Here is a 25,297-nt window from a genome sequence, read left to right on the forward strand (position 1 = left end):
TAATGTATATTGTAAATAGCTGGGGTCCCAGCACTGAACCCTGCGGCACCCCACTAGTCACTGCCTGCCATTCTGAAAAGGACCCGTTTATCCCGACTCTCTGCTTCCTGTCCACCAACCAGTTCTCTATCCACATCAATACATTACCCCTAATACCATGTGCTTTAATTTTGCACACCAATCTCTTTTGTGGGACCTTGTCAAAAGCCTTTTGAAAGTCCAAATACACCACACCCACTGGTTCTCCCTTGTCCACTCTACTAGTTACATCCTCAAAAAATTCTAGAACATTTGTCAAGCATGATTTCCCTCTCATAAATCCATGCTGACTTGAACCGATCCTGTCACTACTTTCCAGATGCACTGCTATTTCATCTTCAATAATTGATTCCAATACTTCCAATTTTCCCCACTACTGATGTCAGGCTAACTGGTCTATAATTACCCGTTTTCTCTCTCGCTTTTAAAAAAAGTGATGTTACATTAGCTACCCTCCAGTCCATAGGAACTGATCCAGACTCGATAGACTGTTGGAAAATGATCACCAATGCATCCACTATTTCTAGGGTCACTTCCTTAAGTACTCTGGGATGCAAACTATCAAGCCCTGGGGATTTATCGGCTTTCAATCCCATCAATTCCCCTAACACAATTTCCCGACTAATAAGGATTTCTTCAGTTCCTCCTTCTCACTAGACCCTCGGTCCCCTAATATTTCCGGAAGGTTATTTGTGTCTTCCTTCGTGAGGACAGAACCAAAGTATTTGTTCCCCATTATAAATTTACCTGATTCTGACTGGAAGGGACCTACATTTGACTTTGTTTGTTTTCACTAATCTTTTTCTCTTCAGATATTTATAGAAGCTTTTGCAGTCAGTTTTTATGTTCCCTGCAAGCTTCCTCTCATACTCTATTTTCCCCCTCTTAATTAAACCTTGGTCCTCCTCTGCTGAATTTTAAATTTCTCCCAGTCCTCAGGTTTGCTGCTTTTTCTGACCAATTTATATGCCTCTTCCTTGAATTTAACACTATCCTTAATTTCCCCTGTTAGCCACAGTTGAGCCACCTTCCCAGTTTTATTTTTACGCCAGACACGGATGTACAATTGTTAAAGTTTATCCATGTGATCGTTAAACGTTTGCCATTGCCTATCCACCGTCAACCCTTTAAGTATCATTCACCAGTCTATTAAGTATCATTCTAGCCAATTCACGTCTCATACCATCGACGTTACCTTTCCTTAAGTTCAGGACTCTAGTCTCTGAATTAACTGTGTCATTCTCCATCTTAATAAAGAATTCTAACATGTTATGGTCACTCTTCCTCAAGGGGCCTCACACAACAAGATTGCGAATTAGTCCTCTCTCATTGCACATCACCCAATTTAGGATGGCCAGCCTTCTAGTTGGTTCCGCGACATATTGGTCTAGAAAACCATCCTTAATACACTCCAGGGAATCCTCCACCACCATATTGCTACCAGTTTGTTTAGCCCAATCTATATGTAGATTAAAGTCACCCATGATAACTGCTGTACCTTTATTGCACGTATCTCTAATTTCTTGTTTGATGCTGTCCCCAACCTCACTACTATTGTTTGGTGGTCTGTACACAACTCCCACTAGTGTTTTCTGCCTTTTGGTATTCCGCAGTTCTATCCATACAGATTCCACATCATCCAAGCTAATGTCCTTCCTTACTATTGCGTTAATTTTCTCTTTAACCAGCAACGCTACCCCACTTCCTTTTTCTTTCTGTCTATCCTTCCTGAATGTTGAATATTCCTGGATGTTGAGTTCCCAGACTTGGTCACCCTAGAGCCATGTCTCCGTGATGCCAATTATATCATATTCGTTAATTGCTGCCTGCACAGTTAATTTGTCCACCTTATTATGAATACTCCTTGCATTGAGGCACAGAGCCTTTAGGCTTGTCTTTTTAACACACTTTGCCCTTTTAGAATTTTGCTGTAATGTGGCCCTTTTTGATTTTTGCATTAGGTTTCTTTGCCCTCCACTTTTACTTTTCTTCTTTCTATCTTTTGCTTCTGCCCCCATTCTACTTCCCTCTGTCTCCCTGCGTAGATTCCCATCCCCCTGGTAGCGTGGCGGGTACTGGTCCTGTCACAAGATTCAGTTGATCGTCACCTTGTAGTCCCCGCAGATTCTGACTGTCCCATCGTTCTTTAGTGTTATGTATTTAACCCCTTGCAACCTGTATCACACTACCACCAGAGGGCCTACCTGTTGGAGTCCCAAGGTATCCCAACATCCCTTGGGAGCACGGTATATGAGCAGGCCACCCACGAGGTACCTGCACTATGGAGTCTTATTAAAGGAGCTAAGGTCACACTTGCTCATTGTACACAGTACTCAGTTTCATCCTTTATTATGAATGCATCATTTAGTACCGGCACGATTGGACTGGCCCACTTGTTGAACTCGACTGGCGATTTGATTCCCTCTCATTGAAGTCTGTCCAGCTCGATTTCGACTTTCTCTCGCATCATATATGGGACTGCTCGGGCTTTGTGATGAACGGGCCGTGCCCCAGGAACAAGAAGTTGCCGATGCCTGGCTCAAATAATGCCGGGAGTTTGTTTAGCACCTGGGCGCACGGGGCGTCATCCACCGAGGACAGTGCTTTGATGTCGTCCCAGGTCCACCAGATCTTGCCTAGCCAGCTCCTGGTACAATCCATAGTGGTAAGTCATGCACCCTTCCGTTATACGATACTTTCACTGCCGATAACAGGTATGAGTTATTTGGTGCAAGTGCGCAGCGTAGTGTGAATCGGGCTCAGTTTTGGCCTCTGTCCTTGTTACTCCACAGTTTCTCAAAAGCCTTCTGGCTCATAATCAATTGACTCTCCCCAGTGTCCAATTCCATGGAGACTGGAATGCCGTTAAGTTTGACTTTTAACATTATTGGAGGGCTTTTGGTGGTGAAGGTGTGTACCCCATACACTTCCTTCTCATCCTCCGGTTGAGTTGCCTCTCCTGCTCGTTCAGCGTGATCTGTACTGGATCGGTCGCTCTCTGCAGACTCTGCCACGTGACGAGTCCGAGGTCACTTGCACATTCGCTGGAGGTGCCCCATTGTTCCACAGCCCTTGTATACGTAGTGCTTGAATCAACATTGATGAGCTCTGTGACTGCCCCTGCAGCGCCAGCATGGTGTTAATGGATTCACATTAGCACTCCCCAGCGGCCTGAGTCACCCTAGGCCTGGCCTCTGCGGTCGTGTGGGCCATACTATGTACAGTTCTGCCTGCTGAGGGCATTATTTTATGCACAGTACTTGCTGGTGAGCTTCGATTCTGTGAAGATATCTGTTTCGTGTTGTCGCTCGTGGATGTGAAGGCCTGGGCTATCGTGATAGCCTTCCTGAGATTTAATGATTCAGCAGACAGTAGTTTGCGGAGGATGGCCTCGTAGCCAATTCCGAGCATGAAAAAGTCCTGCAACATATCCCCCAACGATTCTGCAAATTCGCACAATCCCGCAAGATGGCTTAAGTTGGCGACAAAGCTCGCCACATTCTGGCCCTTCGGAGCGATGGTGCGTATAAAAGCGATACCTGGCCAATAAGATGTTTTTCTTCAGCTGGAGGTGTTCTTGAGCCAGTGCACACAGCTCTGTGCAAGTCTTGTCCGTTGCTTTGTCTGGGGCCAGCAGATCTTTGAGAAGGCCATATACCGACGATCCGCATACAGTGAGGCGAATCGCCCTGCGCTTGGTCTCCGTCTCAGCCGTGTCCAGCTCATTTGCCATGAAGTACTGGTCGAGACGCTCTATGAAGGCTTCCCAATCGCCACCCTCAACAAATCTCTCAAGAATACCAACGGCAGCCATTTCCGCGTGAAAGTTCGTGATCTGTAACGCGTTGCCAGTTAAGTTCAGAATAACGCCACGAGACTGTGTTGTAAGCTCAAACCATTGTGACCTTGGTCTCTTTAATATATCTCCAAAGTGAGGCAGCAGTGTGGTGGACTGCCTTTTATACCTGCTTGCTCCAGGGTACACAGGTGACCCATAGGTCTCCCACAGGTGTGCCCCTAGTGGCAAGTCTTACATACAGGTGAAGTTCACAGACATAACATGCACAACCTTACCCCGCCTCTGCCACAGATAGGGCATTGTGTGTGGATTGTTAACAGATTTATTGGATATGAAGTATCAGTGACATGACTTCTGGATTTCATCCACTCCAACGATGTTGTGTGTGGGTGTAAAGGGGGTTGGAAGAATGTGATTTATCTTCTGAGTTCCGCCTCTTTCCCTCCACCCCGTCTCTCCCCCGCCCCCCCAGCCCCCCTTCCCTTCCCCACCGCACCCCGCCCTCCCGGCTCTCTCTGCCCGCTACTCTCCCCCCGGCTTAGGACTCGGCAGCCGGCGGCCCAGCGGGGAGCTCGGGGCTCATCTGGGAGTTCAGTGCTTTCCACCCAGTGGCTCGGCGGCCCAGCGGGGTGCTCGGGGCTCGGCGGCCTAGCGGGGAGCTCGGGGCTGGGGACACGGTGGCCCAGTGGGGAGCGCGGCGCTCGGCGGCCCAGCGGGGAGCTTGGAGCTCGGCCCAGCGGGGAGCTCGGGGCTCAGCGGGGAGCTCCGGGCTCAGCAGCTCAGAAGCAACGTGGTGCTCGGGGCCGGTTCCAACACATGCACAGAAAACGGTTAGGGTAAATTGTGCTGGGGGGGTGGGGGGCGGGAGCAGAGTCGGAGACTATTTGTCCTAACTCGCTTTTGCATATGCGTCAGGAGATGCATGCACAGAAGCGCGAGTTAGAACAAATAGTCAATGCGGTGTTTTATACAGTTCAAGCATAATCTCCCTGATCTTGTTTTTTATGCCCCGGCTAATAAAGGCAAGTATTCCATATGCCTTCTTAACCGCTTTATCTATCTACCTGGCCTGCTACATTCAGGGATCTGTGGACTGATCTTTTCCAGCTGCTGTTCTTGTTGTCCCCGTTTCACTCAGCAGCCGGGTGGGCATCACATCGGTGCCAATTGATTTGTCCTTGCTTATTATTGAGCGACTGTGGGATGTAAAAGGCTCAGTGCCCTTGGGAGGGGCTGGGTAGGTGGGGGAGATGGTGGGGGAGAAGCTGGAGATAGCAAAACAAACATGGGTTTACTCATCGACGGAGAGTTGCAATAGGATCAGGTGGGGAGCACAGCCCAGCGCAGCTCCTCACCTCTCTCTGTTGGTCTGGGGGAAGCTTTACTGATCTGCAGTGGGTGAGACCGGGCTTGCAACACACTCATCATTGCTGAGCCTTTAGTTCTGCTTTTCTCCTTCTTACTTTTCTGATCTCACATCCGTGTTAGGAAACCATCTCTTCCGATCAAGCAACTCCTCGTCTCTAGGTCCGGGATCTGAGCTTCCGCCCAGCTAAAATCCCACCGCAGCCACGGCAAAGAAGCGTAAACAGAAGGCGTGACCTTAGACGGGAATGAGCCGCGCCCATCACTTCCACGGGGCATAGAATTTGCGCCGGAATTATCAGCGCGAAAGAATGCGACGCCAGCTGAACCAGGCCAAAGATCGAGGAATTTGAAACGGAGTAAGACACTGGAGAGTGTGTTGCCAATGGCCCAGAAATCGCGGCCTCCCCGGATCCTTATGGAGTTTCTACAGACCCAGGAAGGGATCGGAAAAGCCAATTTTCGGCGCGCAATGCGCATGTGCTGAAAACTGGCTTTTCTAATCTGTCAAATTTCAGGCTTGACAGATCTCCTGCATATCGGGAGGGAGGACATTCCCACAGCAGAATCTTGCCCTGCGAATTTCCTTAAAACTCTTGAGCCTGGTGAAAGCAGGCCAGCGTAAGAGTTTAAAAACATATCAAAAACGTAGTAAAATAAAATTTTAAAATACATATGTTAAAACCCTGCCCACTCAGGTCATTTTTTTTTAAAACCATAATTAAACCTTTTTTTTTAAAATCGGCAAATATTTTTTTCAGACATTTCTGTCAACTTTAATTTCTAAAGTGTACTTATGTGAGGTGTTTGGGTGTGTTTCTCATTCATAGTAATAGGAGTTTCGGACTTACGAAACTTCTATTAATATGAATGAGAAAATACGATACTTGATTGTCTGCCCAGAGCCATGTGACTCCAGCTCCAGGCCTGCGCACATCCCGACGTGCACGTGCTGTGACATGCAGTCAGGAGAGGCCTCCGGACCGGGATCTTGCGTGGGCACAGCAGCTTCAGGTAGATGCACTTCTTTTTTCCAAAATCCAGTCGAACACCCGCGGGAAGGAGGAACCGGGATTTCTGGGCCTTCTACATGGGTCCCAAAACATTACTGCATCACTGAATTATCATAGTATTTTGATCATATGCTCAAGAAATGTTACGGTCATCAGAACCAAAGCATTTGAAATTACATCAAGATGGTGACAACCTTCCTGGTCTCCCCTTCCATATTTGAAGTTTTAATTTTTTTTTCTCCAAAAACAGCTCCAATGCACCCTTTTACCCTAAAGGATAGTTATATATTTGATCTGCAGAATTGCTGATTATTTTTAAGTAATGTACGTTTAATATATTTTACCAATCATTAGAGAGTCTGCATAGCTGCAAATAAGCAAGGTAATTTGATGTTCAAGACCAAGAAAGTCTACTAAACAATCTCTACCTTTGTATTAGATATGGTCTCCGTGCGACAACTACAAGAGAAATGCAGGGAACAGCACCAACCCTTGTACATGGCCTTCTTTGACCTCACAAAGGCCTTTGACACTGTCAACCGTGAGGGACTATGGAGCGTCCTCCTCCGTTTTGGCTGCCCTCAAAAGTTTGCTCCACGACGACATGCAAGCCGTGATCCTGTCCAACGGATCCACCATAGACCCAATCCATAATCCGGACCGAGGTCAAGCAGGGCTGCGTCATTACACCAACGCTCTTCTCGATCTTCTTTGCTACAATGCTCCACCTCACTCTCAACAAGCTTCCCGCTGGAGTGGAACTAAACTATAGAACCAATGGGAACCTGTTCAACCTTCATCGCCTCCAGGCCAGATCCAAGGTCATCCCATCCTCTGTCATCGAACTACAGTACACGGACGACGCTTGGGTCTGTTCACGTTCAGAGGCCAAAATCCAAGCCATCGTCAACATCTTTACCGAGGCGTACGAAAACATGCGCCTTGCACTAAAAATCCGTAAGACGAAAGTCCTCCACCAAACTGACCTCACCACACAGCATTGTCCACGGTCATCAAAATCCATGGCGTGGCCTTGGACAATGTGGACCATTTTCCATACCTTGGGAGCCTACTATCAGCAAGGGCAGACATCGATGACGAAATCCAACACCGTCTTCAGTATGCCAGCGCAGCCTTCGGTTACCTGAGGAAGTGTGTGTTTTAAGACTAGGACCTCAAATCTAGCACAAAGCTTATGGTGTACAGGGCAGTAGTAATACCCACCTTCTTATATGGCTCAGAGACATGGACTATATACAGTAGACACGCTGTCTCCTAAGATCCTGCAAATCCACTGGGAGGATAGACGCACCAACATCAGTGTTCTCACTCAGGCCAACATCTCCAACATCAAAGCACTGACCACACTAGACCAGCTCCATTGGGTGTGCTACATCGTCCGCATGCTGACATGAGATTCCCTAAGCAAGCGCTCTACTTGGATCTCCTGCACAGCAAGTGAGCCCCAGGTGGGCAGAGGAAACGTTTCAAGGACACCCTCAAAGCCTCCTTGATAAAGTGCAACATCCCCACCAGCACCTGGGAATCTCTGGTCCAAGACCACCCAAAGTGGAGGAAGAGCATCCGGGAGGGCACTGAGCACCTTAAGTCTCGTCGTTGAGCATGCAGAAATCAAGCGCAGACAGCGGAAGGAGCGTGCAGCAAACCAGACTCCCCACCCACCCTTTCCTTCAACCACTGTCTGCCCCACCTGTGGCAGAGACTGTAATTTCTGCATTGGACTGTACAGTCACCTAAGAACTCAATTTTAGAGTGGAAGCAAGTCTTCAGCATGGATTTATGACAGGGAAATCATGTTTGACAAACTTGTTGGAATTATTTGAGGATGTAATGAACAGGGTGGATAAAGGGGAACCAGTGGATGTGGTGTATTTGGACTTCCAGAAGGCATTTGACAAGGTGCCACATGAAAGGCTACTGCACAAGATAAAAGTTCACAGGGTCGGGGGTAATATATTAGCATGGATAGAGGATTGGCTAACTTACAGAAAAGAGAGAATCGGGATAAATAGTTCATTCTTGGGTTGGCAATCAGTAACTGGTGGGATGCTGCAGGGATCAGTACTGGGACCCCAACTATTTGCAATCTATATTAACGACTTAGATGAAGGGACCGAGTGAAACATAGCCAAGTCTGTTGACGATACAAAGATGGGAGGAAAAGCAATGTGTGAGGAGGACACAAAAATCCTGCAAAAGAACATAGACAGGCTAGGTTAGTGGGCAAAAATTTGGCAGATGGAGTATAATGCTGGAAAGTGTGATGTTATGCACTTTGGGAGGAAAAAAAAAAATCGAGTAGCAAGTTATTACTTAAATGGAGAAAAATTGCAAAGTGCTGCAGCACAGCAGGACCTGGAGCTCCTGGTGCATGAAACACAAAGGGTTAGTATGCAGGTACAGCGAGTGATCAGAAAGGCAAATTGAATCTTGGCCTTTACTGCAAAGGGGATGGAATATAAAAGCAGGGAAATCTTGCTACAGTTGTACAGATTATTGGTGAGGCCACACCTGGAACACTGCGTACAGTTTTGGTTTCCATATTTAAGAAAGGATATACTTGCTTTGGAGGCAGTTCAGAGAAGGTTCACTAGGTTGATTCCAGAGATGAGGGGGTTGACTTATGAGGAAAGGTTGAGTAGGTTGGGCCTCTACTCATTGGAGTCCAGAAAAATGAGGTGATCTTATCGAAACGTATAAGATTATGAGTTGGCTTCACAAGGTAGATGCCGAGAGGATGTTTCCACTGATAGGGGAGACTAGAACTAGCAGGCATAATCTTAGAATAAGGGGCCGCCCATTTAGAACTGAGATGAGGAGGAATTTCTTCTCTGAGGATTGTAAATCTGTGGAATTAGCTGCCTCAGAGAGCTGTGGAAGCTGGGTCATTGAATATATTTAAGATAGAGATTGGCAGTGTCTTAACTGATAAGGGAATAAGGGTTTATGGGGAGAGGACAGGGAAGTGGACCCGAGTCCATGATCGGATCAGCCATGATCTTACTGAATGGCAGAGCAGGCTCGATGGGCCTTATGACCTACTCCTGCTCCTATTCCTTATGTTCTTGTGTTCCTCGATTCCGAGGGACTACCTATGATGATGAGATATGGTCACCTTCTGTAATGATTTGTAAAACATTTTTAAAACATGAATAATATACAATTGTTTTTTTTCCTCAAATTACTGTATGTGTTTTAGAAAGAATATCCAGCAAACAAATTTAAAACTTCAGGTATGATACAGGGAGTCACCCTTTTGGAAAGGGAATTTCAAATTGCTGTTTTGATCTCAGCATTTTGATAATTTCAAGATAAAATTTGCAGTAGTATTTCATTAACACTGGGACTTAGAAATTCGAGGGTTAGCGTGGCCGTTAAGGCCCATTTTGATGAAAAGAATGGCAGCCGACTCGCTTCCGGTGGGTTCTGTGATGGCCGCCATTTTGGGGAGTTTGATCGCACTGTCGTTGCCTTTTTTTGCTCCAGATAATTTGATTAGGCAGATCGTAACGTCAATGACTGTGCAACACTGATTTGATGCATAATCTGCCATTTCCTTTTCATGCCCTCTCCAAATCACAACCAAGCATTCAGCAGCAGAAAGGGGCCCCCAGCAGTGCTATTTGAAAGGATCATCAACAACTTGCAGCTGACTTGCTTTTTCAGTTCTACTGGCTCTGTCTATGTTTCTGCAACTGTTTGGAGCTTTCTAAACTTGTTTAAATTTGCTGACATCACGGAGTGTTGCTGCAAGTGGAGAACGTCTTGCTACTCATTTAAAGGCTTCTGCTCACACCAGTTGCTTCCAGTCATGGGGCCTCTACTTGCAGTTCCCCTTGCACTTGAATATGATAGGGAGATGGAGCGGAGGCAGCGAAGAAAAGGACAAGATGTTCGCAGATGGAGGAGGAGGGTCAAGTGGGCTCTCATCAGGAGGCCTTATCCACCTAGGATCTTACGAGAGCATTTCTACTACCTACACATAAGCCAGGAGCAGTGTATTAGGAGGCTCCGCTTCACCAAGGAGGTGGTCATAGAACTCTGCCACCTCTTGCAACTAGACCTGCAACCTCAGAGCAGGGTGATGATGGCTCACCCAGTAGCCTTCAAGATCACCATGGCCTTCAATTTTTTCACCACCGGATCCTTCCAATCTGCAGCAGGAGACATAGCTAATATTTCCCAGTCCGCCCTCCATCGCTCGATCCGAGAAGTTAGAGGCTCTCTACTCCAGGAAAAGGGATTTCATTGTCTTCTCTCTGAACAGAGAAAAGCAGGGTGAGTACACACGTGGCTTTGCCAGGATAGCGGGCTTCCCGTTGATGCAGAGCGCCATCGATTCCACCCACGTGGCTTTGCAGGAATCGTGTAACAATGCTGAAATATTCCATAACCGCGAAGATTAACACTCACTTAATGAACATAAGAACATAAGAACATAAGAATTAGGAACAGGAGTAGGCCATCTAGCCCCTCGAGCCTGCTCCGCCATTCAATAAGATCATGGCTGATCTGGCCGTGGACTCAGCTCCACTTACCCGCCCGCTCCCCGTAACCCTTAATTCCCTTATTGGTTAAAAATCTATCTGTGACTTGAATAAATTCAATGAGCTAGCCTCAACTGCTTCCTTGGGCAGAGAATTCCAGATTCACAACCCTCTTGGAGAAGAAATTCCTTCTCAACTCGGTTTTAAATTGGCTCCCCCGTATTTTGAGGCTGTGCCCCCTAGTTCTAGTCTCCCCGACCAGTGGAAACAACCTCTCCGCCTCTATCTTGTCTATCCCTTTCATTATTTTAAATGTTTCTATAAGATCACCCCTCATCCTTCTGAACTCCAAGAGTAAAGACCCAGTCTACTCAATCTATCATCATAAGGTAACCCCTTCATCTCTGGAATCAGCCTAGTAAATCGTCTCTGTACCCCCTCCAAAGCCAGTATATCCTTCCTTAAGTAAGGTGACCAAAACTGCACGCAGTACTCCAGGTGCGGCCTTACCAATATCCTATACAGTTGCAGCAGGACCTCCCTGCTTTTGTACTCCATCCCTCTCGCAATGAAGGCCAACATTCCATTCACCTTCCTGATTACCTGCTGCACCTGCAAACTAACTTTTTGGGATTCATGCACAAGGATCCCCAGGTCCTTCTGCACCTCAGCATGTTGTAATTTCTCCCCATTCAAATAATATTCTCTTTTACTGTTTTTTTTCCCCCAAGGTGGATGACCTCACACTTTCCGACATTATATTCCATCTGCCAAACCTTAGTCCATTCGCTTAACCTATCTAAATCTCTTTGCAACCACTCTGTGTCCTCTACACAACCCGCTTTCCCACTAATCTTTGTGTCATCTGCAAATTTTGTTACACTACACCCTGTCCCCTCTTCCAGGTCATCTATGTATATTGTAAACAGTTGTGATCCCAGCACCAATCCCTGTGGCACACCACTAACCACCGATTTCCAACCCGAAAAGGACCCATTTATCCCCACTCTCTGCTTTCTGTTCGCCAGCCAATTCTCAATCCATGCTAATACATTTCCTCTGACTCCACGTACCTCTATCTTCTGCAGTAATCTTTTGTGGCACCTTATCGAATGCCTTTTGGAAATTTAAATACACCACATCTATCGGTACACCTCTATCCACCATGCTCGTTATATCCTCAAAGAATTCCAGTAAATTAGTTAAACATGATTTCCCCTTCATGAATCCATGCTGCGTCTGCTTGATTGCACTATTCCTATCTAGATGTCCCGCTATTTCTTCCTTAATGATAGTTATTGTGTGACCAATCCCAGCACAACCATGATGGTTGATGCCCACTATCCTGGCAGCAGTCATGATGCCTTCATCCTGCATTAGTCCAGTGTGCCAGCAATCTTCCAGCCACCACGTCAAACCCGAGAGTGGCTGCTCGGAGACAGGGGCTATTTGCTCAGCATCTGGCTGATGACTCCCCTCCGCAACCCCACCACTCATGACAGCCTTGCTGCCACGAGGAATGTCATTGATCAGACCATCGGGGTGCTGCTGGTTTTATTGCTTGGGAGGAGTCCTCCAGTACACACCAGAGCGGGTGTCCCATTTCCCGGTGGTTTGCTGCATATTCCACAACTTGGACATCATGAAAATGCAGCCCTTGCCACCAGGGGTTCCAGGACCACCTCAGGAGGAGAAGTCGGCGAGCAGGCAGGCAGCACATCCTCATTCCAGACGGGCTGTCCGTCAGCACCTCATGAGGCTCCGGATTCTAGTGAATGAAAACTCAGATCCCTGTTGCTCAACACTTCTCCATCATACCATCCCTCTATCACGGCCTCCTCCTGGGCACAAAGCAGAAATGTGAGCCACCACAAAACACACATTTCAAAAGTAATTCATAAATTTATCAAATTCAAATTAAAATAATATCAGCTAGTCACCCTTGTGCTCTCTCTTATTGTCTGTCTTTCATGTGCCTTTTCCTAATATAGTGCTCCGCCAGTGACTGCAGCATGGCTGGTGGGGGAGATTACAGATGGCCTTGAATAGCTCTGGACTTAGTTGGCCCAGCTGTAGACTGTACCACTTCTGCATGGGTGGCAGCAGTCTGGGCTGCCTGGGTGGATGATAGGCAGCAGCAAGGGCAATGGTGAATTGGCTGCGATGAGAGGAAAAATCTTGTCATCCAGAGGACAACAGGTTCTTGCCCCACGGACACATTGCCATTCCCCCGGGGCGACACCTCAGCATTCCTAGCAATCTGTTGGAGCACACCCTGCAAGCCCCTTTCGACACTCGTAAACCCAGCGACGATAATAGCAGTCTGATTTTGTGTGGCAGCAAGAGGAGACTGCAGGAGAACAGTCTGCGCTTACACTGCAACACTGAGACGTTGGTTTGCTTCAGCCTGTGCTGCAATGGAAGCTATGAGATACCATACCCAGCATCATCTGCGAGTCCACAAGGTCTCTACTGGAGTTGCCCATCATTTTCATCCTAGAAATTATGGCCCCCAAGCTCTGTGCAAAACCCTGTGCAATGTTCAAGCTGGACTCCTCCATTCTCCATGACACTGATGAGAGGCTCTCTAGCAGGCTTGCCTTGCATTAAGCATTCCACGTGCATGCCCATCACCCTTCTTCTGAAGGCCGCCCCATTGAAATCATCATCTGAGTATTGTGGAGCAGAACTCATGCACAAACTCACCCTCCGGGGCCATGACATCCGAGCTACCCTTTCCCCCTGGTCTGACTACAGCCCATTCGCGCTGCCCAGTGACTCTCAACATGCAGATCCCCACTCAATACTACCCTCAGGTCCACACATTTTCTGAGCTGGTGTCTGCAAGTGTCAGTTGCAGAGCCGGTGTCTCTTCTCCTCCTCCATCAGTGTTTTCATGATGTTCACAGACAGGCTATGCTGGTAGCAGTTCTTGGGTGTCTGAAAGCAGAAAGGCACAAGGGTAGTATTGCGTTGAGCGAAGGGGGGGAAAACAAGATATCCATGCATCCACCATATGCAGCTTGTAAGTGAGATGAGACTGTGGGGTGAGGGTGAAGTGGGATGTGAATAGAAGGATTAGGTATGGCCTCAGTCATCAACAATGCTTTCAACTCCTCTGCTCACCACAGACTCTCTCAGCCCCTCCAATAATTTGGAACACTGATTCCTCTAGGTCCGTCAGAGTGTGAATCGTCACTTGACCGTCTCCCATCTTTTGTTTCTTGCGGTGGTTGTGTGCCACCTCGGTCTGCAAGAGAAAGGGAAATGTGTCAGTGAGTATAGTGCCATGTGTTTGGGTGATGTGCCTGCAATGATTGAAAGAGCTGTCAGTGTACATAAGGTGTGAGATGTGCATGTGAGTGCTGCAGCAGGGCTAAGTTTGTGAGGGTGAAGTGAAGCCATGATTGAGGTATGTGTTACAGTAGCTAGAGATTGTTGGTCGATGCGTGATGTGGGTGTGGGGCATCAACAGTGCATGAAGCTTGTGGTGCAGCTGGTGTGACATGGTATTTGCTGAAGCCTTAACTCCTCTTGACCAGCCATGTGAGGTCATTAAACTTTTTGCTGCACTGGATCCATTTCCTGACGGATTGTACGATCTCCTCCCAGATCCTTCTGCTGATGACCTTTGACGGCCTCTTGCCCCCATCCAGGTAAAGAACAGCCCATCGACTTTCTACCCCCAGAGCCAAGGCCTCCAATACAGCATGCGAGAACTGCAATCATGTAAATGAGCAGGCAACACAAATTTTGCGTGCTGCCTGCACCACTTAAAAGGGGCGCAGGCAAACAGCGCTGGCCAATGCCCTAACCCACTTTTGGGCGTTATCCAATTTCTAGGCCTAGGTGTCTTAAATGCCCTTTGTAATACAATAATACATTCAACTGATATCACATCTAGACATAGCTCAATGAAAAAGTACTTTTAAACAAAAACGTAAGAAAACACGCAGGACAATGATATAAATTGCATATCACTTGAGTGTGATTAAACTGATGGATGCCTTTCCTGCACCCATCCCCATCCTGCACCTCCACCCTGCCTTCAAAAGGAGTTTGGCAAACATTTTGAGGAAGACCCCCAATATTTTTACCTCCAGGACATGCTCCCAAACACACCAAACAGAATAACTGGGACTACCTGTTTCAAAGTGAGATCATCAACAATGCCAAATTATAGTAATTTAGTGCTGCGCATCTATGCCCAGTAAAGACTGTCCAACTCATTTCATACAGTGTCCTTAAAGCTAGCAAAGTGCCAAATCTTTCAGTCCATCAGTCTGGAACGGATCTAAACTCAATGCCAGAGGTGAGAGGAGAACATGCTAACCCTTTATGCCAGGATCCTTCAATGACTCACTGAAGTAATCAAGATGAGCCACACCTAGGTATGATCCATGCCCTACATTAAATTAACATAGCCACCTGTAGTAATAGCAGCAAGTATGCAGCAGTTTGAAAAAATATTAACCGTTTCCACTGTGATCGCTATCCAGTGTCCCCTGCGTGCATGTAATCGCCTGCTGACATTCATTGACTGTCAACTCTCAATGGCCACTTGTGCAAGGTGCTGGAGAGCAACCTCTATCATTGAACTTAGCTTAACGAGGAATTAATTTTTGAGGGGATTAAAAAAATTAAAATGGCTACTTTAAAAAAAATCTCAAAGAAGTGATCAGACACCAAAATGAAACAACTAGTTTCAGACTCATTTCTTGGAGATTTGAGGCATGTGCTCAAGTTTATGATTGCCAAAATATTCAGTTCCATTTTTCACTTACCGTATTGTTGTTTTAGATTATGTTCTATTTTGTTTTGGAACTGTGTCTCTGAAATTTTGAACAGATGTCACCTTCATGAGAAATTATCCAGTAAACCTTTTTGTGCATAGATATTAAGAAACGCTGCATGACATTTGCTACCATGGTACATTTGCAAGTGAGGCAGCAAAATAGTTTCAACACTAAGGGCTCAATTTTCCTCATGGGCGATTTCTGGTGCAGTTGAAGAGGTCTGTCTGATTTTTTAGTGGCCCAACTGCACCAAAGAAAAAAGTTCCAAGCTTTGCCAGAATGAACTTTGAATTTGGAGCGGCGTACATTGGCCTTAAGCTCTGTGGGTGCAGCTTAAGGCGTACGCCAAAAACTGATGTTGCTAGGGTTAGGGTTAGGGACGCTCTGAAAGGCTGAGGCTGGAAACTGAAACTGATGATGGGCTGGAAACTGAAGCCGCTGCCACCCTGGGCCGAAAGGACCCTGCACCAGCCCGCCAGAGTATTATCTGACATCATGAGCAACTCACAGGATATGCAATATGTAAGCTTCTCCTTCACCCTGCCACCCACCTCATTTTCTCTCCTCTTCTGGAGGCTTTGACTCACTTAAACAGTATGTTAGATCTGGTCTTGTGTAATGAGACAGGAATAATAAACAAACAATCTGCGAATAAAAGATCCTCTTGGAATGAGTGATCACAGTATGGTTGAATTTGTAATACAGATTGAGGGTGAGGAAGTAGTGTCTCAAACGAGCGTACTATGCTTAAACAAAAGGGGACTACAGTGGGATGAGAGCAGAGTTGGCTAAAGTAGACTGGGAACACAGACTAAACGGTGACACAATTGAGGAACAGTGGAGAACTTTTAAGGAGCTCTTTCATAGTGCTCAACAAAAATATATACCAGTGAAAAAGGGCGGTAAGAGAAGGGATAATCAGCCATGGATAAACAAGGAAATAAAGGAGAGTATCAAATTAAAAATCAATGCGTATAAGGTGGCCAAGGTTAGTGGGAAACTAGAAGAGTGGGAAAATGTTAAACGACAGCAAAGAATGACCAAGAAAGCAATAAAGAAAGGAAAGAGATTACGAAAGTAAACTTGCGCAAAACATAAACACAGATAGTAAAAGCTTTTACCGATATATAAAACGGAAAAGAGTGACTAAAGTAAATGTTGGTCCCTTAGAAGATGCGAAGGGGGATTTAATAATGGGAAATATGGAAATGGCTGAGACCTGAAACAATTATTTTGCTTCGGTCTTCACAGTGGAAGACACAAAAACCATGCCAAAAATTGCTGGTCACGGGAATGTGGGAAGGAAGGACCTTGAGACAATCACCATCACTAGGGGGGGTAGTGCTGGACAGGCTAATGGGACTCAAGGTAGACAAGTCCCCTGGTCCTGATGAAATGCATCCCAGGGTATTAAAAGAGATGGCGGAAGTTATAGCAGATGCATTCGTTATAATCTACCAAAATTCTCTGGACTCTGGGGAGGTACCAGCGGATTGGAAAGCAGCTAATGTAACTCCTCTGTTTAAAAAAGGGGGCAGACAAAAGGCAGGTAACTATAGGCCGGTTAGTTTAACATCTGTACTGGGGAAAATGCTTGAAGCTATCATTAAGAAATAGCGGGACATCTAGATAGGAATAGTGCAATCAAGTAGACGCAACATGGATTCATGAAGGGGAAATCATGTTTAACTAATTTACTAGAATTCTTTGAGGATATAACGAGCATGGTGGATAGAGGTGTACCGATGGATGTGGTGTATTTAGATTTCCAAAAGGCATTCGATAAGGTGCCACACAAAAGGTTACTGCAGAAGATAAAGGTACGCGGAGTCAGAGGAAATGTATTAGCATGGATAGAGAATTGGCTGGCTAACAGAAAGTCGGGATAAATGGGTCCTTTTCGGGTTGGAAATTGGTGGTTAGTGGTGTGCCACAGGGATCAGTGCTGAGACCACAACTGTTTACAATATACATAGGTGACCTGGAAGAGGGGACAGAGTTTAGTGTAACAAAATTTGCAGATGACAAAGATTAGTGGGAAAGCGGGTTATGTGGAGGACACAGAGGCTGTAAAGAGATTTAGATAGGTTAAGCGAATGGGCTAAGGTTTGGCAGATGGAATACAATGTTGGAAAATGTGAGGTCATCCACCTTGGGGGAAAAAAAAGGTAAAAGGGAATATTATTTGAATGGGGAGAAATTACAACATGTTGCGGTGCAGAGGGACCTGGGGGTCCTTGTGCATGAATCCCAAAAAGTTAATTTGCAGGTGCAGCAGGTAATCAGGAAGGCGAATGGAATGTTGGCCTTCATTGCGAGGGGGATGGAGTACAAAAGCAGGGAGGTCCTGCTGCAACTGTACAGGGTATTGGTGAGGCCGCACCTGGAGTACTGAGTGCAGTTTTGGTTACCTTACTTAAGGAAGGATATACTAGCTTTGGAGGGGATACCGAGACGATTCACTAGGCTGATTCCAGAAATGAGGGGGTTACCTTATGATGATAGATTGAGTAGACTGGGTCTTTACTCGTTGGGAGTTCAGAAGGATGAGGGGTGATCTATAGAAACATTTAAAATAATGAAAGGGATAGACAAGATAGGGTCAGAGAGGTTGTTTCCACTGGTCGGGGAGACTAGAACTAGGGGGCACAGCCTCAAAATACGGGGGAGCCAATTTAAAACCGAGTTGAGAAGGAATTTCTTCTCCCAGAGGGTTATGAATCTGTGGAATTCTCTGCCCAAGGAAGCAGTTGAGGCTAGCTCATTGAATGTATTCAAGTCACAGATAGATAGATTTTTAACCAATAAGGGAATTAAGGGTTATGGGGAGCGGGCAGGTAAGTGGAACGGAGTCCACGGCCAGATCAGCCATGATCTTGTTGCATGGCGGAGCAGGCTCAAGGGGTTAGATGGCCTACTCCTGTTCCTAATTCTTATGTTCTTAATATGAATGCACAGACACCATACATGCTCCAGTGCCTTGGCCAGGTGAGATAGTTAATCTCAACCAGAGATAATGCGGGCTAATGTGGAGTCCTTTCGGCCCGGGATGGCAATGAGACGGTCCGCACTTATCCCGAGCCAAAAGGACCCGCACCAGCCCGCTGCCACCCCGGGCCAAAAGGACCGTCCCCCACCCCCCCACCCGGTCTTCAGCTCCGCTGAAACCATGGTGTCTTCTCCCCGCTGATTTTCTCTGTGCCAATTTCTTTAAGTGTAGGGAAGGTTTTTCACAAGGGTGTAGTGCGATGTTTTAGAAAAAAATCGTACTTGGTTAAACTCGCTTAAATAGCCAGAAGTGGCGCACATGGCAGGTTCCGCCCCCAGTGACGTCAAAAAAAAATCAGGAGCTAAAAAAAAAATCGGATGTACCTACTTTAGAACGGCGCAGAAACTTTGGCCGAACTTGCAGATTGCTCAAAAAAAAAGCTGCGTATGCCAAAAAAATACGGTACAGAATGGTGGCCGAAATTCAGCCCTATGCCCATCTTTTCTGTCACAAGTTGCATCCAAACCTACAAAGTAAAACAGCAATAACTTACATTTATATAGCACCTTAAATGTAGTAAAACATCCAAAGGTACTTCACAGGAGCATTAACAAAATTTGACACCGAGCCACATTATGGGACAGGTTGGAGGGTAGGTTCTAAGGAGCGTTTTAAAGCAGAAGTAGAGGAGAGATTTAGGGAGGGAATCCCAGAGCTTAGGGGCTAAGTAACAGAAGACTCAGCCGCCAACAGTGGAGCGATTAAAATCAAGGATGCACAAGATACCAGAATGGCGGAACGCAGAGATCTTGCCAGGTTATAGAGTGCTAGAGGTTACAGAGATCGGGAGGAGCGAAACCGTCGAAGGATTTGAAAACAAGTAGTGAAACAAACAATTATAAAAATAAGAACGAAAGGACTCGCCATTTAAAAATTACTGGCTTTGAATGCAGTCCATGTTTTGTGATACTGAGCCATACAGACCAGTTGATCTAACCTTGGGTGGCATTAGGGGCAGAACGATTTGGGATCAATGCCATTGGGCAAGCAAGGAGAAAAATAAAAATCTGAATTCTTGCTCCCAAATGATTGGGACCAAAATCCCATGTGAGAAAATGCATCAAATGATGATCAAATAGCTTGCTGGTGCTCTCTATCAAGGTTAACACAAGCAGAGGGCAAGCAAATCAATGGGTTCATGAGGGAGAGAAAAACATTTTTTGGTGAAAAGGAAGCAGTTCAATTGCACACAAAAGAAGGTTTATTGTATTTTCAATGTGTTAGCAGTTGAGCATCAGAAATTGTAACAAAGATAACACTCCCATTACAACCTTTAGTTCTATTTTTAAGATTAGGATTTAAACCTTTACTTAAATACTGCAATTGCTAGAATGACATAAGGATGAAATGCATGCTGTATAAAAGCTGATAATTCAGCTACATCTTAGTGTATGGCTCATGTTTCTATAAAATTGATTGTATGACCACAAAAACAAATATTTGAGTGGTCAGCAACCAGTGTTGACAGAGGAGCCAATATTTGTGTAACATCTTCCAGAGGTAATGCAATCAAACACTGCAGAACTCGCACAGAAAGCATACACATACCAGCATTGGGTATGACACACTATGGTAATATACAATTCACCACTCCATATTTTTCTTTGGAAAATTGATGTGAAATAAAGCAAAGCAAGTCAGAACCAGGTAAATGTGAATCGACAACCTCACTCACTTGTGGATCAAGTCATGTTTAGACCTGTGGCACTGAGGTGCAACTATACTGAGTCACTAGAATGACTTGAAACAAGAATTAACAATGCACAGGTAAGGTACAGAAACAAAAAGGTAATGCCAAAGCACAATGTCATATGACTTCACTTAGAGACATGTGAAGACAGGAACAGAAAATAAAATACCATTGTTGGGAGGCTCTCAAGAAATTGTCTATCTGATTTTTATGGTTTTATTTTTTTCCTGAATTTCAGGTTTAAAAATGAGAAAGAAACTACAAGCAAGAATGGGCTTTTTAGCTGAAACAATAAAACAATATATTTTGAGAAAACTTTGGGTTTAATTGGGAAATCAAGTGAAAAGGCAGTTTACTCCAAACTGTGGGCAATGAATTTTTGAACATATTCAAATGAAAAATGTACTTTTGCAAAGGGGAGGGGCATATATCACATGCCATGAATCACCCTCTTCAATTAAGGTAAACAAGCAGGAATATAACAAAATACAAATTCTTGAACCTATATTATAAGATTTGAGACACAGGAAAGGTTTAGCAATTCAACTTTTGGGGCAATTAGGTTTATCAGATCAAACCCTAAAATCGGAAGGCCTAATTGTTGAAAGGAATAAATGTGCACATTATAACTTTCTGAAATCTAGCCAATAATGTTCAAAAGTGACAATCATTCCGATTTATGAAATTCTGTTATTTTAAACAGCTTTAGGATAACTATATGTTATTTGGAATATAAACAGTAAATGCTGGAAACACTTAACAGGTCAGGCAGCATCTGAACGGTTCTGATGAAGGGTCAAACATAATATTAACCTGGCCATACTCTTTTTACAACCTGAACTGTTGAGTGTTTGCAGCATTTTCTATTTTATTTTAGATTTCCTGCATCTGCATTATTTTGCTTTTTTACATTATTTGGAATTCTCAACAGTTGTAGAGTGGGAAGGAGTTACTAAAGGATCGTACACAGACGTATGTGAAATTAATATACGGTTATAGATTATTACTTCACTCGAGGGAATTATCATTCAATAATTGAAATATTTAATCTTATCGAGTACTTTATGGGGAATTGTATCTACTTATTGTGGGGAAAGGATGTTCAATACCACATTATTTGTGCAAAAGCACTTCCAACTTCCTGCTATACATGGTTTTAATTTAGCTGAATTTTAGTATATTTTTTGGCTGCAAATCACCACAGAAATTCAAAACCTGAAAAAATACCACAATTATACCAATAGAAAATGGAAAGGATAAGACTTTAGGCAAAGAACCAGTTATTCATTATCTCTAGATTATACATTACAATGGGAATGACACAGTAACTCAAATGGTTTCCACACAAAGACTGCATGACATTTTAAATGGTTTTAACATGAGAATTATGACAGTTTATTTTTAACAAACAGTGCTGCAAAAAAGAAATTAAGTTAACGTGTAACAAAGCAATTTTGGAATTTAACTTACCCATTCCAAAGAAAACTCTTTTGGAACCTTTCATGACAGTTTTAACTTGTGTAATAAGTGAAATGTTCTTAAATAGTTTGTGTCAGCCACTGTGAAAACTATTTTGACGTATGTAATACCTTCTTCCAGTCTCAGTAATTAATTCAGAGATAATCAATATTTAAGCACATTGATATATCACAGAATAAACTTTTGCAAATTGTAAAATTGTACATTTGGGGTTGGTGGGGGTGGGAAATGTAGTGTATTGGAATGATCTGCACATACATGGCATCAATGAGATGGGCAACAAATTAAGACTTTGTTTTAAAATACCTAGTTTTAAAAGAACGGCTTCTGCTAAAATGCAATGCAGACGCACATGCATGTGAAATCATTACTTTTCACATTTTCATGTCTGTTTAAAAAAATCTTTGCACACAGATTACAAATATTGTAAATATTTTCACTACAAATAAAGGAACAGATAACTGCAGATAAGGATAATCCCAGATTACACTGACCTGTGTTTTCTGGAGCAAGAAAGTAGATTTACCCAAAAGATATGCAGGGACCAAAATTCCTCTACTTCAACAACACTCTTGTGATGCAAACTGAATCTCCATGCAGAACCCCTCTTGCATCAAATTTATAAAAGCTCTGGACGGGTGGACCTTTCGTCCACACCAAGCATGGCCTCTAACATCAGAAAGGGCAGGGCCAGGAATTCCTCCGTCTCAGCCCCGCTATTGTTTAAAAAAAACTGACAGGTTCTTTGATCGGTTGGAAGTGACCCCCCCCCCCCAGCCCCACCACAGAAGGCCAACAGTGTAATCAATATTGGCCCGTATAAAAGAGGTTGTCTGATACCGAAATAAGTTGATGCGACAGTGGCTCTGCCCTACCAGTCAGTGGCTTGCCAGTATTGCTTTTCCTGTCCCATCTTCCGCACTCCCCCGCCCTGATGAGTGCCCAAGATGCACCCACGTTGACTTGGCTCTGGCCCTGGGTACCTGGAGTAGGCTGGGAAGTGAACGTCACTGCTGTCCTCTGTCCACTGCACTTGTGCAGGAATGAGGAACTTTGGATCCAGTGTTTTAAAAAATCCAGGAAATTAAAAGCATGTTCAAGTTAAATTAATATGGCTGATGACTGTAGATGGGTCCTCCACCATTTTCTTACGTACTGAATGTCAAGTGGTGTTTTTTATAGACTTCAGTAAGACCACCACTCACAGGTAATGTTAAATATGCCTCGATTAAGGGCTGATAAACTGGTCAAATTAGACTACATAATTTCCCTTGACTTCAGACCCAGAACATGGAAGACAATATTTATTTCAAGCTAAGAACTGCACAACAGGGACATTTTCAAAAAGATGGTACACTAAAATTTCTTTTGCGTGTGTTTTTTTTTTACTTTCTATTAAGCCCAATCATCACAAATACCAGCTGGAAACATACAAATCTCTCCATATGGGTGTGTCGCATCAACCATTTTAGAAGGAGCAGGGGTTAGGGACCACAATTTCAACCAACAGTAATAAAGTGTGTAATTTGTTCTTACGCCACATACAACCAGTCTTCACCAGGGGGAAAAAAAAAAAGACAGGAACAGGTGAATTTCAAGTGTCTAAGGGATATAATAAATAGTCATAATGACATGTTTTGATAATGCATTCTGTTCTTCAAAGGATAATATCCGGAGAACACAATTCGATTTTACAACATTGTTTGGACACATGGCTCAACAAAAAATTGACCACCAGATTCTTCGGGTCGCTACACTGGAAAATATTTGGGATTTACTGATTGTAGGTTTTCCCCATTTCCAAGATTATGCTTCAAATTCGAATCCAAGGCCGAGTTTATGACCACCAGCATTAATATTCTTGCCATCCAGCAGCGCTGACAGGTTTAACTTTATACCTAAGGAGGAAAATGATAAGCCACGTAAATACTGATTGCATACAGATCTCATCAATACAACATACAACGTAGTGAGTGAATTTTTATCCAGAGACACATATTCACAAACTGATCAGTACAAATCCCATAGGTAATAAGAATTAGTTTGATACCAATTGGTTTTGCCTCTGTAATTGAGAATTCCTTTAATCCCTGGTAAACTCCAGTATTCTTGCTGGACCCATTTGTTCAATATCTCAGGTCCTGCATTCATGTATATAGAGTGTAATCTTCACCCCATCATAGGCAGTCCCTCGGAATTAAAGAAGACTTGCTTCTACTCTAAAAATGAGTCCTTATATGGTTGAGCAGTCCAATACGAGAACCAGTCCCCGTCACAGATGGGACCAATAGTCATTAAGGGAAAGAGTGGGTGGGACTGGTTTGCCGCACGCTCTTTCCGCTGCCTACGTTTGATTTCTGCATGGTCTCGACGGTGAGACTTGGCACCCTCCCGGATGCACTTCCTTCACTTAGGACGGTCTTTGGCCAGGGACTCCCAGATGTCGTGGGGATGTTGCACTTTATCAGGGAGGCTTTGAGGGTGTCCTTGTAACGTTTCCTCTGCCCACCTTTGGCTTGTTTGCCGTGAAGGAGTTCCGAGTAGAGCGCTTGCTTTGGAAGTCTTGTGTCTGGCAGGCGAACAGTATGGCCTGCCCAACAGAGTTGATCAAGTGTGGTCAGTGCTTCAATGCTGGCCTGGTTGAGGACGCTAACATTGGTGCGATTGTCCTCCCAGAGGATTTTCAGGATCTTGCGGAGACGTCGTTGGTGGTATTTCTCCAGAGCCTTGAGGTGTCTGCTGTACATGGCCCATGTCTCTGAGCCATACAGGAGGGTGGGTATTACTACAGCCCTGTAGACCATGAGCTATGGTGGCAGATTTGAGGGTCTGGTCTTCGAACACTTTTCCTCAGGCAGCCAGAGGCTGCACTGGCGCACTGGAGGCTGCGTTGAATCTCGTCGTCAATGTCTGCTCTTATTGATGAGAGGCTCCCGAGGTATGGGAAATGGTCCATGTTGTCCAGGGCTGCACCATGGATCTTGATGACTGGGGGGGCAGTGCTGTGCGGCGGGGGCAGGTTGGTGGAGGACCTTTGTCTTACAGATGTTTAGTGTAAGGCCAATGCTTTCGTAGTCCTCAATAAATACATTGACTATGACTTGGAGTTCAGCCTCTGTATGTGCGCAGAAGCAGGCGTTGTCCGCGTACTGTAGCTCGACCACAGAGGTTGGGGTGGTCTTGGACTTGGCCTGGAGACGACGAAGGTTGAACAGGTTCCCACTGGTTCTGTAGTTTAATTCTACTCCAGCAGGGAGCTTACCAATGGTAAAACACTCCCAAAGTAAAACATTTCTGCTGTTTGCACGTCACAAACATGGATTAGACAAAGGGAATACTATGTATGGAGTAAAAGTATCTATTTGCACTGTTGTATTTGGGCTGTGCAGAAAGAAGTAAGGTTTTTGGAGAGGGGACATTTTATTTGCCCCTTCTCTTAGTTCTTACCCCATTATTAAACTGAAATTTGCCCCTTTAAGAAAATGATCACAGTAAAGCCCTGTTAAAATGTCAGAGATTTCAGGTGAAATCTGTCTCAATAGACAATCACATTCGGGCT

General features: G+C 44.8%; 1 protein-coding gene across 1 annotated transcript in view; it reads right to left on the reverse strand.

Moving 5' to 3' along the window:
* Positions 1–19,752: 19,752 nt before the first annotated feature.
* The window catches only part of LOC139262907 (non-selective voltage-gated ion channel VDAC1), a 42,496-nt gene continuing 36,951 nt past the window's right edge, over positions 19,753–25,297 (reverse strand). The window contains exon 9 of the mRNA XM_070878188.1: positions 19,753–23,636. Coding sequence (XP_070734289.1) covers positions 23,545–23,636 — 92 coding nt within the window. The 3' untranslated portion in view covers positions 19,753–23,544. The remainder of the gene's footprint in view (positions 23,637–25,297) is intronic.

Source organism: Pristiophorus japonicus, chromosome 4 (genome assembly GCF_044704955.1).
Source record: "Pristiophorus japonicus isolate sPriJap1 chromosome 4, sPriJap1.hap1, whole genome shotgun sequence".
Taxonomy (NCBI): Eukaryota; Metazoa; Chordata; class Chondrichthyes; family Pristiophoridae; genus Pristiophorus; species Pristiophorus japonicus.